Raw genomic sequence first — 13,639 nt, 5'->3', positions numbered from 1 at the left:
GCAAGGGGACTGGAGTACAAGAGCAAAGCAGACTTGCTACAATTGTATAAGATTTTTCTGAGACCACACCTGGAGTACTGTGCACAGGTTGGTTTCCATAAAGAATATATTTGTTTTGGAGACAATACAGCATAGATTCACTAGATTGGTGCCTGGGTTGAGAGGGTCATCCGATGATGAGAGGCTGAGTAAATTGGAACTGTACTTTCTGGAGTTTAGAAGAATAGAGGGTAATATAATTGAAACATACAAGATTCTAAAGGGGCTTGACAGGGTAAGCACTGAGAGGTTGTTTCCCTGGCTGGAAAATCTAGAACACAGAGACACAGCCTCAGGATAAAGGGTGGAAAAGGATAAAGATAGGACTGAGGTGAGGAGAAATTTCTTCACTCAGAAGATGCGAATCTTTGGAATTCTCTACCACAGAGGGTTGTGATGCTCCATATTGAATATATTCAAGGATGGGATATATAGATTTTTGATCTCCCAGAGAATCAAGGCATATGAAGAGTGGGCAGGAACGTGGAGCTGAGGCAGAAAATCAGCCATGCACATACTGAATGGTAGAGCAGCCTCGAGGGGCCATTTGGTCTACTCCTGCTCCTATATTCTTACATTGTGAAAAAAAATTAAATTGGAAAAGAAAAACATTTTTGGAAAGAACTCATGGAACTGATTTACAGCTGCTTCTTACAGAGAAAATAATGTCAAGCAGGAAAAGCTAGCCAGGTTTCAATGGAAAAACAGAAAAAAAGAGAAAAGAGCAAATATGAAAGGTTTAAGCAGTGAAAAATTGTTAAGAGAAAGCAGAAAAGGGACTGAAGAGTCAAGTTTATGCAGCAAGCTTACAATGAGCATTGGAACCTGCCATACCTTCCTGAGCAAATTAAATTACTGCGCCCACCCTTGAGCATGGAATAGAGATCTTTAACCACCTACCACATTGCTAAGCTACCAGTGCAAATGCTCCTGCTTATACTACCTTAATTCCAGGATAACCAGTGGCATACAAAAAAAAGTACTGAGTAGCACTCTAGAATAAAAAGATGAAGCATGCCCCAAATTCATGAGCATTGTACAGAGACCTGAATCATGAAGGGTCGTGGTGATAAAGGAAAATACTACATCACTACTAAAGAATACTGCTGAAGCAACTACACCAGCTTCTAAGGAACAATGGACGAATGCCACAATGGATATCATCCGAAGAGTGTTGTCAATTACACACAAAGCATGTCAGATTTATTAATAAGCAAAACTTGGAAAGAAATGGAGGTGTTGTTCGGTCACTAGCAAATTCAGTCACTAGCAAATATTGCCCTCAAAAAATACTGTCCAGTTTTGGTCCTCTCATATGGTGGAGGATATTCAAGCTTTAGAAAAGATGCAGAGAGGACCACAAAATTGATTCTCAGTTTAAAACACCTTAGTTACTCAGACAGAAAAGAGCTGCATCTAATTTAGAGAAGTGTAGACTCAGGGGCGATTTTAGCGAGGTTTATAAAATAACAAAGTGACTTGATTGTGTTTATTTGGACAAATTAATTCAACTGATAGATCAGGGATGATCAGGGGTCATGCTTACAAGTTAAGTAAGGGGAGAACTAGATTGGATGTTAAGCGATTTTTCTTTTAAGTTCAGGATTAATGTGATCGCCCGGGCTAGTTTTATTGCCTATAGAGGTCAGAGGGGAATGTTCAGTTTTTTCCTCCATAATTGGCTTGGGTTTTTAACTCTTTTGCTTATCCCAGATTACACAGCTCTGAGTGAGTGAAGAGTGTATGTGTTGTGAACAGGCTACATTTGTATAAGTTTTGAAAGAGAAAAAGATGGTAGGGGGATGCAAACAATGATGCAATCAAAAAACTCTAATTTTTATATGAATTATTTTAGTTTTGGAGCATTTTGACTTACCTGAGACTTATAAAGTGAATCAGTGAGAACACATGCCTTGGACTGGCTTGCATCCATTTTCCTCACTGTTATGTCATGTGAATTTACTGTAACATTTAATAAATAAAAATATGCATATAAACGTTTTGCTTTTAAAAATATATATTGCACAGAATAAGAATGTCATTGGTTGGATTTTCCTCTAGAATTACCACTCATTTTCTAGTAGTTTAGAGACTGTACATGGAGTAAACTGGTACAGTGATACCTTAAAACAACCAGACCAAACTATACCAGAATTATCCTTCATGAATTCACGAGTCCTTTTTAAGGCCTACCAGAACTCTGCCCTGCCAATTTATGTGTGCATTGCTAATGCCTCTGACTTGTTTTTCCTAACTTCCTAACCTACCTCAAGTTATTACTACCAATATATATAAATGGTGGTATGGTCACTAAAAAGGCACCTCTGAAGTAGGCACTGCCTTGAGAAGACCAGTTTGTTGGCTGTAACTGAAGGTGTGTGTTATTTTGCCAATATTTTTTTTGTCCTTTTGATGGGATATGGGCATCGCTGACAAGGCCAGCATTTGATGCCCATTCCTAATTGTCCTTGAACTGAGTGGCTTGATAAGCCATTTCAGAGGGCAGTTAAGAGTCAATCACATTGCTATGGGTCTGGAGTTACATTAGGCCAGGCTGGGTAAGGATGGCAGATTTCCTTCCACAAAGGACAATGGTGAACCAGATGGGTTTTTGCGACAATTGATGATAGTTGCATGGTTATTGAGACTACCTTTATATTCCAGATTTATTAATTGAATTTAAATTACACCATCTGCTATAGTGGGATTTTAACTCATGATGCCAGAGCATTAGCCTGGGCTTCTACTACAGTAACGTTACCACTATACCACCGTCTCCCCCTGAAAAACATAGCATATCTAAATGTTTGGTATTTTGGAGATTCTGTCATTTCTGCTATTTTTAGTCATCTCTGTAAATAATGCAGTTTGGAATGGGGACATGAATTTCCCAATGGCAATTTTTATTATAATATTATGCGATAGAGCTAAGCAATCCCACAACCAATGGATCAGATCTAAGATCTAAGTGCTGCCACATTCAGTTGTGAATGGTGGTGGGCAATTAAACAACTAACAGGAGGAGGAGGCACCACATATATCTCCATCCTCAATGATGAGGGAATTCAGCACATCAGTCAAGGCTGAAGCCATTGCAACAATTTTCAGGCAGAAGTGCTGGGTGGATGATCCATCTCAGCCTCTTCCTGAGGCCCCCAGCATCACAGATGGTAGTCTTCAGCCAAGTCGATTCATTCCACATGATATCAAGAAACAGCTGAAAGCACTGGATACTGCATAGGCTATGGGTCCTAACAACATTCCAGCAATTGTACTGAAGACTTGTACTCCAGAACTAGCCGCACCCCTAGCCAGGCTGTTTCAGAACCGCTACAACAGTGGCATCTACCAGTGGAAAACTGACTGGGTATGTCCTGACAACAAAAAGCACGACAAATCCAAACTGGCCAGTTACCACCCCATCAGTCTACTCTCGGTCATCAGCAAAGTGATCTAAGGTGTCAGCGACAGTGCTATCAAGCGGCACTGACACAGCAATAACCTGCTCACTGATGCTCAGTTTGGGTTCCACCAGGGCCACTCAGCTCTTAACCTCATTATAGCCTTGATCAAAACATGGACAAAACAGCTGAAATCAAGAGATGAGGTGAAAGTGACTGCCCTTGATATCAAGGCAGCATTTGAGCGAGTGCGACATCAAGGAGCAATAGCAAAACTGGAGTCAATGGTGTTATGATATGGCAGGTGGTATTTATCGGGCTGACCAAATCCCAAAGGCAAACTTGCCAAGCTATCACAACGATTTGCAATTTGTGTATTTATTACAAGAAGGTATGTGTACTGAAGTCAGAAGATTCCACTTCCACTTTTGGAGATTTTAAATACTAAATTAAAGAATGTATTAACAAAAGAAAAGAAAATTTAAACACACAAGATTACAGTTACACAGTTAAATTTAGACTTATAACATTTCCGACAAGGTTTCTACAAGCTAGGCTCACAAATAAACACCCTTTTCCAGGCAACAGTCCCTATAGATTCTTAATCAATAATCATCCAGTAATATTACTGCAAGGCATCTACTGTTGCTATAAGGGAGGTATTTTGCAAGTTTCTCTCTCTCTCTTTCACTCAACAATGGAAATGGAAACTAGGGTCCTGAGCCTAAATAAAAGGAACTAAGAGGGTATGAGGTGCGAGTTGGCAATGATGGGTTGGGGAACCTTACTAAAAGGGTTGACAGTGGATAGGCAATGGCTAATATTTAAGGAACGTATGCATGAGTTACAACAATTATTCATTCCTGTCTGGCACAAAAGTAAAACAGGAAAGATGGCTCAACCATGGCTTACAAAAGAAATTAGGGATAGTATTAGATCCAAAGAGGAGACATATAAAATTGCCAGAAAAAGCAGCAAGCCTGAGGAGTGGGAGCTGTTTAGAATTCAGCAAAAGTGGACAAAAAGACTGATCAAGAAGGGGAAAATGGAGTATGAGAGTAAATTTGCAAGGAACATGAAAACTGACTGTAAAAGCAAAGACAAACGTAGGTCCCAAACAGTCAGAAACGGGGGAAATTATAATGGGAAACAAAGAAATCGCAGAAGAATTGAACACATATTTTGGTTCTGTCTTCACAAAAGAGGACACAAATAACTTCCCAGACATGTTAGGGAACCAAGGGTCTAGTGAGAAGGGGAAATTGAAGAAAACCAGTATTCGTAAAAAAAATGGTGCTAGAGAAATTAATGGGGTTAAAGGCTGAAAAATTCCTAGGGCCTGATAATCTACACCCCAGAGTACTAAAGGAAGTGGCCATGGAAATATTGGATGCATTGGTGGTCATCTTTCAAAATTCTATAGACTCTGGAGCAGTTCCTACAGATTGGTGGGTGGCAAATGTAATCCCACTATTTAAAAAAGGAGGGAGAGAAAAAACAGAGAATTACAGACCAGTCAGCCTAACATCAGTAGTGGGGAAAATGCTACAGTCTATTATAAAAGACGTGGCAACAGAACACTTGGAAAGCATTAACAGGATTAGACAAAGTCAACATGGGTTTATGAAAGGGAGATCATGCTTAACTAATCTACTGGGGTTTTTTGAGGATGTAACTAGTAGAATGGATAAGGGAGAACCAGAACAAAAACAGAATTACCTGGAAAAACTCAGCAGGTCTGGCAGCATCGGTGGAGAAGAAAAGAGTCGACGTTTCGAGTCCACATGACCCTTCAACAGAACTGAGTATAGTTAGGAGAGGGGTGAAATATAAGCTGGTTTAAGGTGGGGGGGAGAGAGAAGTTGAGGGTGGGGTGGTTGTAGGGACAAGCAAGCAGTGATAGGAGCAGATAATCAAAAGATGTCACAGACAAAAGGATCAAAGAGGTGTTGAAGGTGGTGATATTACCTAAGAAAAGTGCTAATTAAGAATGGATGGCAGGACACTCAGGGTACAGCTCTAGTGGGGGTGGGGTGGAAAGACTGACAAGGTATTAGTTGTAGATTTAAAAATAATGGAAATAGGTGGGAAAAGAAAAATCTATATAAATTATTGAAAAAAAAAAGAAAAGAAAAAAAACAAAAACAAAAAAAAACAAAAGGGAGGGGGAAGAAACAGGGTGGGGATGGGGGGAGGGAGTTTAAGATCTAAAGTTGTTGAATTCAATATTCAGCCCGGAAGGCTGTAAAGTGCCTAGTCGGAAGATAAGGTGCTGTTCCTCCAGTTTGCGTTGGGCTTCACTGGAACAATGCAGCAAGCCGAGGACAGACATGTGGGCAGGAGAGCAGGGTGGAGTGTTAAAATGGCAAGAGACAGGGAGGTTTGGGTCTTTCTTGCGGACAGACCGCAGGTGTTCTGCAAAGCGGTCGCCCAGTTTGCGTTTGGTCTCTCCAATGTAGAGGAGACCGCATTGGGAGCAACGAATGCAGTAGACTAAGTTAGGGGAAATGCAAGTGAAATGCTGCTTCACTTGAAAGGAGTGTTTGGGCCCTTGGACGGTGAGGAGAGAGGAAGTGAAGGGGCAGGTGTTGCATCTTCTGCGTGGGCATGGGAAGGTGCCAGAGGTAGGGGTTGAGGAGTAGGGGGTGATGGAGGAGTGGACCAGGGTGTCCCGGAGGGAACGATCCCTACGGAATGCCGCCGGGGGGGTGAAGAGAAGATGTGTTTGGTGGTGGCATCATGCTGGAGTTGACGGAAATGGCGGAGGATGATCCTTTGAATGCGGAGGCTGGTGGGGTGATAAGTGAGGATAAGGGGGACCCTATCATGTTTCGGGGAGGGAGGAGAAGGCATGAGGGCGGATGCGCGGGAGATGGGCCGGACACAGTTGAGGGCCCTGTCAACGACCGTGGGTGGAAAACCTCGGTTAAGGAAGAAGGAGGACATGTCAGAGGAGCTGTTTTTGAAGGTAGCGTCATCAGAACAGATGCAACGGAGGCGAAGGAACTGAGAGAATGGGATGGAGTCCTTACAGGAAGCGGGGTGTGAGGAGCTGTAGTCGAGGTAGCTGTGGGAGTCGGTAGGCTTGTAATGGATATTGGTGGACAGTCTATCATCAGAAATTGAGACAGAGAGGTCAAGGAAGGGAAGAGAAGTGTCAGAGATGGACCATGTGAAAATGATACCCATAGCCACACCTTTTATTTGGAGGAAGTGAGAGGAGTTAAAGAAGAAATTGTTCAGTGTGAGAACAAGTTCAGCCAGACGGAGAAGAGTAGTGGTGGATGGGGATTGTTCGGGCCTCTGTTCAAGGAAGAAGCTAAGGGCCCTCAGACCATCCTGGTGGGGGATGGAGGTGTAGAGGGATTGGACATCCATGGTGAAGAGGAAGCGGTTGGGGCCAGGGAACTGGAAATTGTTGATGTGACGTAAGGTGTCAGAGGAATCACGGATATAGGTGGGAAGGGACTGGACAAGGGGAGAGAGAAGGGAGTCAAGTTAACGAGAAATGAGTTCCGTGGGGCAGGAACAGGCTGACACGATCGGTCTGCTGGAACAGTTCTGTTTGTGGATTTTGGGTAGGAGGTAGAAGCGGGCCGTCCGAGGTTGGGCGACTATCAGGTTGGAAGCTGTGGGAGGAAGATCTCCAGAGGAGATGAGGTCAGTGACAGTCCTGGAAACAATGGCTTGATGTTCCGTGGTGGGGTCATGGTCCAGGGAGAGGTAGGAGGAACTGTCTGCGAGTTGACACTCAGCCTCCGCGAGGTAGAGGTCAGTGCGCCAGACAACAACAGCACCACCCTTGTCAGCAGGTTTGATGACAATGTTGGGGTTGGACCTGAGAGAACAGAGTGCAGTAAGTTCAGAGAGAGACAGATTAGAATGGGTGACAGGAGCAGAGAAATTGAGACGGCTAATGTCAGGCCGACAGTTCTCAATGAAAAGATCAAGAGAAGGTAAGAATCCAGAGGGAGGGGTCCAGATGGAGGGAGAATATTGGAGGTGGGTAAAAGGATCCATTGAACAGGGAGAGGACTCGTGCCCAAAGAAGTGAGCACGGAGACGAAGACGGCGGAAGAAGGGTTCAGCATCGTGCCGAGCCCGAGCCTGAAAAAAAAAAGATGAGGGTGTAAGGGTATGAAACTAAGTCCTTTGCTGAGCACTGAACATTCAGCATCGGAGAGGGGAAGGTCAGGGGGTATAGTGAATACGCGGCTGGGGCTGGGATTGGAAGATGGGGTGGGGACGGAGGGACAAGCAGGAGTGGAGGGTCCCAGATGGGTGTTGGTGTCGATGATCGCATGAGCCCCAGCTATGCCAGTCTCTTTATGGGGTATGTGGAACATTCCTTGTTCCAGTCCTACTCCGGCCCCCTCCCACAACTCTTCCTCCGGTACATCGATGATTACTTCGGTGATGCTTCATGCTTTCGTTGGGACCTGGAAAAATTTATTAATTTTGCTTCCAATCTCCACCCCTCCATCATTTTCACATGGTCCATCTCTGACACTTCTCTTCCCTTCCTTGACCTCTCTGTCTCAATTTCTGATGATAGACTGTCCACCAATGTCCATTACAAGCCTACCGACTCCCACAGCTACCTCGACTACAGCTCCTCACACCCCGCTTCCTGTAAGGACTCCATCCCATTCTCTCAGTTCCTTCGCCTCCGTTGCATCTGTTCTGATGACGCTACCTTCAAAAACAGCTCCTCTGACATGTCCTCCTTCTTCCTTAACCGAGGTTTTCCACCCACGGTCGTTGACAGGGCCCTCAACCGTGTCCGGCCCATATCCCGCGCATCTGCCCTCATGCCTTCTCCTCCCTCCCAGAAACATGATAGGGTCCCCCTTGTCCTCACTTATCACCCCACCAGCCTCCGCATTCAAAGGATCATCCTCCGCCATTTCCGCCAACTCCAGCATGATGCCACCACCAAACACATCTTCCCTTCATCCCCCCTGGCGGCATTCCGTAGGGATCATTCCCTCCGGGACACCCTGGTCCACTCCTCCATCACCCCTTACTCCTCAACCCCCACCTATGGCACCTCCCCATGCCCACGCAGAAGATGCAACACCTGCCCCTTCACTTCCTCTCTCCTCACCGTCCAAGGGCCCAAACACTCCTTTCAAGTGAAGCAGCATTTCACTTGCATTTCCCCTAACTTAGTCTACTGCATTCGTTGCTCCCAATGCGGTCTCCTCTACATTGGAGAGACCAAACGCAAAGTGAGCGACTGCTTTGCAGAACACCTGCGGTCTGTCCGCAAGAAAGACCCAAACCTCCCTGTCGCTTGCCATTTTAACACTCCACCCTGCTCTCTTGCCCACATGTCTGTCCTTGGCTTGCTGCATTGTTCCAGTGAAGCCCAACGCAAACTGGAGGAACAGCACCTCATCTTCCGACTAGGCACTTTACAGCCTTCCGGGCTGAATATTGAATTCAACAACTTTAGATCTTAAACTCCCTCCCCCCATCCCCACCCTGTTTCTTCCCCCTCCCTTTTGTTTTTTTTTGTTTGTTTTTTTTTCTTTTCTTTCTTTTTTTTCAATAATTTATATAGATTTTTCTTTTCCCACCTATTTCCATTATTTTTAAATCTACAACTAATACCTTGTCAGTCTTTCCACCCCACCCCCACTAGAGATGTACCTTGAGTGTCCTTCCATCTATTCTTAATTAGCACTTTTCTTAGACAATATCACCACCTTCAACACCTCTTTGATCCTTTTGTCTGTGACATCTTTTGATTATCTGCTCCTGTCACTGCTTGCTTGTCCCTACAACCACCCCACCCTCAACTTCTCTCTCCCCCCGCCCCCCACCTTAAACCAGCTTATATTTCACCCATCTCCTAACTATACTCAGTTCTGTTGAAGGGTCATGTGTACTCGAAACTTCGACTCTTTTCTTCTCCACCGATGCTGCCAGACCTGCTGAGTTTTTCCAGGTGATTCTGTTTTTGTTTTGGATTTCCAGCATCCGCAGTAGTTTTTTGTTTTTATTAAGGGAGAACCAGTGTATGTGGTGTATTTGGATTTCAGAAAGGCTTTTGATAAGGTCCCACACACGAGGCGAGTGGGCAAAATTAAAGCACATGGGGTCGGGGGTAATATACTGGCATGGATTGAGAATTGGTTGATAGATTGGAAACAGAGAGTGGGAATAAATGCGTCTTTTTTCCAGGCAGCAGGCGGTGACTAGTGGTGTACCGCAGGGATCTATGCTAGGGCCCCAGCTATTCACGATATATATACAAATGACTTGGGTGAGGGAACCAAATGCAATATTTCCGAGTTTGCTGATGACTCAAAACTGGGCGGGGTTGTGAGCAGGATGCAAGGAGGCTTCAGGGCAATTTAGACAAGTTGTGTGTGTGGACAAACACATGGCAGATGCAGTATAACGTGGATAAATGGGAAGTTATACGCTTCGGTGAGAAAAACAGAAAGGCAGAGCATTATTTAAATGGTGATATATTGGAAAATGTGGATGTACAAAGGGATCTAAGTGTCCCTTTGTAGTAAGTAAAGTAAATAGGCAGGTGCAGCAAGTAATTAGGAAGGCAAATGGTATGTTGGCCTTCATTGCAAGAAGATTTGAGTTCAGAAGTAGGGATATGTTACTGCAGTTATACAGAGCCTTGGTGAGACCAAACCTGGAGTATAGCATACAGTTTTGGTCTCCCTACTTAAGAAAGGATATACTTGCCATGGAGGGAGTGCAGCGAAGGTTCACTGGGCTGATACCGGGGGTGGCATGACTGTCGTATGAGGAGAGATTGGTTCGACTGGGCCTGTATTCACTAGAGTTCAGAAGAATGAGAGGGGATCTGATTGAAATGTCTAAAATTCTAACAGGGCTAGACAGACTGGATGCAGGGAGAATGTTTCCTCTGGTTGGGGAGTCTAGAACCAGGGACCACAGTCTCAGGATACGCGGCAGGCCTTTTAGGACTGTGATGAGGAAATATTTCTTTACTCAGAGGGTGTTCAACCTGTGGAATTCTCTACCACAGAAGGCTGTGGAGGCCAAGTCACTGAGTATATTCAAGAAAGGAATTGATACATTTTTGGACATTAGGAGCATCAAGGGGTTTGGAGAGAAAGCGGGATTATATCTTTGAGATAGAGGATCAGCCATGATCATATTGAATGGCGGAGCAGGCTCGAAGGGCTAAATGGCCTGCTCCTGTTCCTAGTTTCTAAATCCAAGGCTTGCAACAAAATCTTGCTTTCTGGAACAACCAGACACTTCGCTGGGGTGGCTAGAAGCTGCTTCCTTCGCAGGACTGTCTTCAAGATCACATGGCCACACACCCACATACAGCTTTCAATCTTCCCTTAAATATATTTTTCCCCTTTCATCTTTAAACCCATTGTTTTTACCTGTCTTTTGAAAGTTACCTTTCCCAGAATCTAAAATCTTTCATGTTGTCGTCATGGCCACTACTTTCAAGAAAAATAAACTTAATAACTTTGCTTTATTTATTTATGACTTTTGCCAGTTGTAAAGCTTCCTTTTCTCTCTTTAAAATTTAACAGCTAAAAATTCAACTCATTTACTTCAAAATGTAAATTCCTATTCATGTTGTATCCCATCTTAGCTCACTCATTTCCACTTCAAAATGCCTGCTTCACACCCAACCCTTTTCTGATTTAAACCTTGCAGTCTGACTGTCTTTAGTCTAATTAAATTAGTCACAAACACACAACATACACACAACCCCCACAAGCCTGCTTCACAGTATCCCACAGTAATATTGGGAAAAATTATATTCTCTTTACATCAGGGGAGAAACTGTCCACTTGTTGGAGTCATACCTAAAAATGAAGGAAGATGGTCATAGTTGTTGGAGGTCAATCATCTCAGTCCTGGGACATCTCTGCACGAGTTCTTCAGGGTAGTGTCCTAGGCCCAACCATTTTCAGCTGCTTCATCAATAACCTTCCCTCCTTCAAGATCATGTGATCTTGAAGACAGACCTGTGAAGGAAGCAGCTTCTATGCACCCCAGAGGAGTGTCTGGCTGTTCCAGAAAGCAAGGTTTTGTTACAAGCCTTGGATTCCAAGAAGTGGGGATGTTCGCTGATGATTGCACAAAGTTCAACACCATTCAGGTCTCCTCAGATACTGAAGCAGTCCAAGTCCATATGCAGCAAGACCTGGACAATATTCAGGCTTAGGCTGATAAATGGCAAGTAACATTCGTGCCACACAAGTGCCAGTTAATGACCATCTCCAACCATCTCTCCTTGAGCTTCAATGGCATTAATACTGAATCCCCACTATCAACATCCTGGGGGGTGGGTGGCGAAAAGGCGGAGGTTACCATTGACCAGTAACGGAACTGGACCAGCCATATAAATACTGTGGCTATAAAAGCAAGTCAGTGGCTGGGAATTCTGTGGAGAGTAACTCACCTCCTGACTCCCCTAAGCCTGTCCACCATCTACAAAGCATAAGTCAGGAGTGTGATGGAATACTCTCCACTTGCCTGGATGACTGCAGCTCCAATAACACTCAAGAAGCTTGAGACCATCCAGGACAAAGCAGCCTGCTTGTCTGGCACTCCATCCACTGCCTTAAACATTCCCTCCATCCACCACCAATGCACAGTGGCTGTAGTATGTGCCATCTACAAGATGCACTACAGCAACTCACCAAGGCTCCTTAAACACACCTTCCAAATCCACAACCTCTAACACCTGGAAGAACAAGGGCAGAAAATGCATGGGCACACCACCACCAGTAAGTTCCCCTCCAAGCCACATATCATCCTGAGTTGGAACTATATCGCCATTCCTTCACTGTCACTGGGTCAAAATCCTGGAACTCCCTTCCTAACAGCACTGTGGGTGTGCCTACATCATTTGGACTGCAGCAGTTCAAGAGGTGGCTCACCACCACCTTCTCAAGGGCAATTAGGGATAGGCAATAAATGCTGGCTAGCCAGCAACACCCACATCCCATGGACAAATGAAAAGAAGAAAAATGAAGAGAAGAAGGATGAGGAGCTGAAAGAATCTAGATCGGATACACTTTGAGTAAGAAATCATGAAAGACATATGAAGCCACTCAACAATGTTTAGCAACTGGAAAGATCTTAGATTTTTCTGAACATTAGTCAGAGAGCTGTGCTTCTGCTCATAGTGTACCAGGACAGAGAGTCCCCAGGTCCGAACTTAGTTCTTCAGCCTTATCAGAATAAATCAAGCAAGCTTTGGAGGCAAATTAGCACCTTTACCCAATAATAATGATAAAAACAGAAAATGCTGGAAAAACTCAGCAGGTCTGGCTGCATCTGTAGAGAGAGAAACAGAGTTAACGTTTTGAATCTGTATGACTCTTCTTCAGACAGTGCCAGACCTGCTGAGTTTTTCCAGAATTTTCTGTTTTTATTTCAGATTTCCAGCATCTGCAGTATTTTGCTTTTATCTTAGCACCTTTATCAATTTTACCCTGTGCTGATGTCCGGAAAGTAAGTCTGGGCCGGGTGCAATTGGGTAGGATGCAAGGACAGGCTAATTGCAATCTGCGGTTGTTTTCTGGGTCAGGAGAAGCATTCTTGCTCTCTCCGACTCCACAAATTTTGATATTTTCAAAGGTTGGGACCTTTGGACAGCCTTCAGTTGTCCCTTTAAGGAACTTGTTAGGCTGCTCAAGCCTTGAAAATAGCAGTCAAAAATCAATCTGGATCTGAAGTGGTGCAAGAACCTCATTTAAATATTGAAATAAGGTTTGTGCTTATTTCAGTCAGTCGCCAAGACCATTTAAAAAAAAAGGCCCCAATCAATTTAGCAGTGGGCAACCCCCACCATGCTGATTGGGTGTAAGCCACTGCATTGCTAAATTGGTTATTGTTATGGACATTTCTCCCCATAGTGCAGGCATATCTTAAAGTTAGGCCCTAATGTTTTAATATGGATAATTAAAGGGATTTTAGAAGTCACATTCATTTTGCTTACTGCAAACTTGTGATCTCTAGTTTGGTGACAAAATCACATTCCTGATGCGTAGCTAAAAATTGGGGAGGGGTGGAGGGAGAGGGTCGGAGTCTGCCTTTTGTTAGGGCAAGTGACTTCAGAAGTAATTTCAAATGTTTAGATTGTTTATTCCATCAAAGACAGATGGCAGAATGTAATAGACCAGGAGTCTACAGGTACACAGCAGAATTCCTAATTGTTGGACTATCTG

At 44.1% G+C, this 13,639-nt stretch overlaps 1 protein-coding gene and 1 long non-coding RNA gene across 2 annotated transcripts in view; both read right to left on the bottom strand.

The window, feature by feature from the left end:
* The window catches only part of LOC144693561 (uncharacterized), a 40,310-nt gene extending 38,338 nt beyond the window's left edge, over positions 1-1,972 (bottom strand). Inside the window, exon 1 of the mRNA XM_078563403.1 lies at positions 1,916-1,972. Within this exon, the coding sequence (XP_078419529.1) occupies positions 1,916-1,972 (57 nt within the window). The remainder of the gene's footprint in view (positions 1-1,915) is intronic.
* LOC144693470 (uncharacterized) overlaps positions 1,962-13,639 on the bottom strand; it is a 64,656-nt gene continuing 52,978 nt past the window's right edge. The window contains exon 5 of the long non-coding RNA XR_013579543.1: positions 1,962-2,001. This is a non-coding gene — a long non-coding RNA (uncharacterized LOC144693470). The remainder of the gene's footprint in view (positions 2,002-13,639) is intronic.

The sequence above is a fragment of the Cetorhinus maximus genome, chromosome 18 (assembly GCF_964194155.1).
Source record: "Cetorhinus maximus chromosome 18, sCetMax3.hap1.1, whole genome shotgun sequence".
NCBI classification, from domain to species: Eukaryota; Metazoa; Chordata; class Chondrichthyes; order Lamniformes; family Cetorhinidae; genus Cetorhinus; species Cetorhinus maximus.
This window is presented reverse-complemented; position numbering and strand designations above follow the sequence as displayed.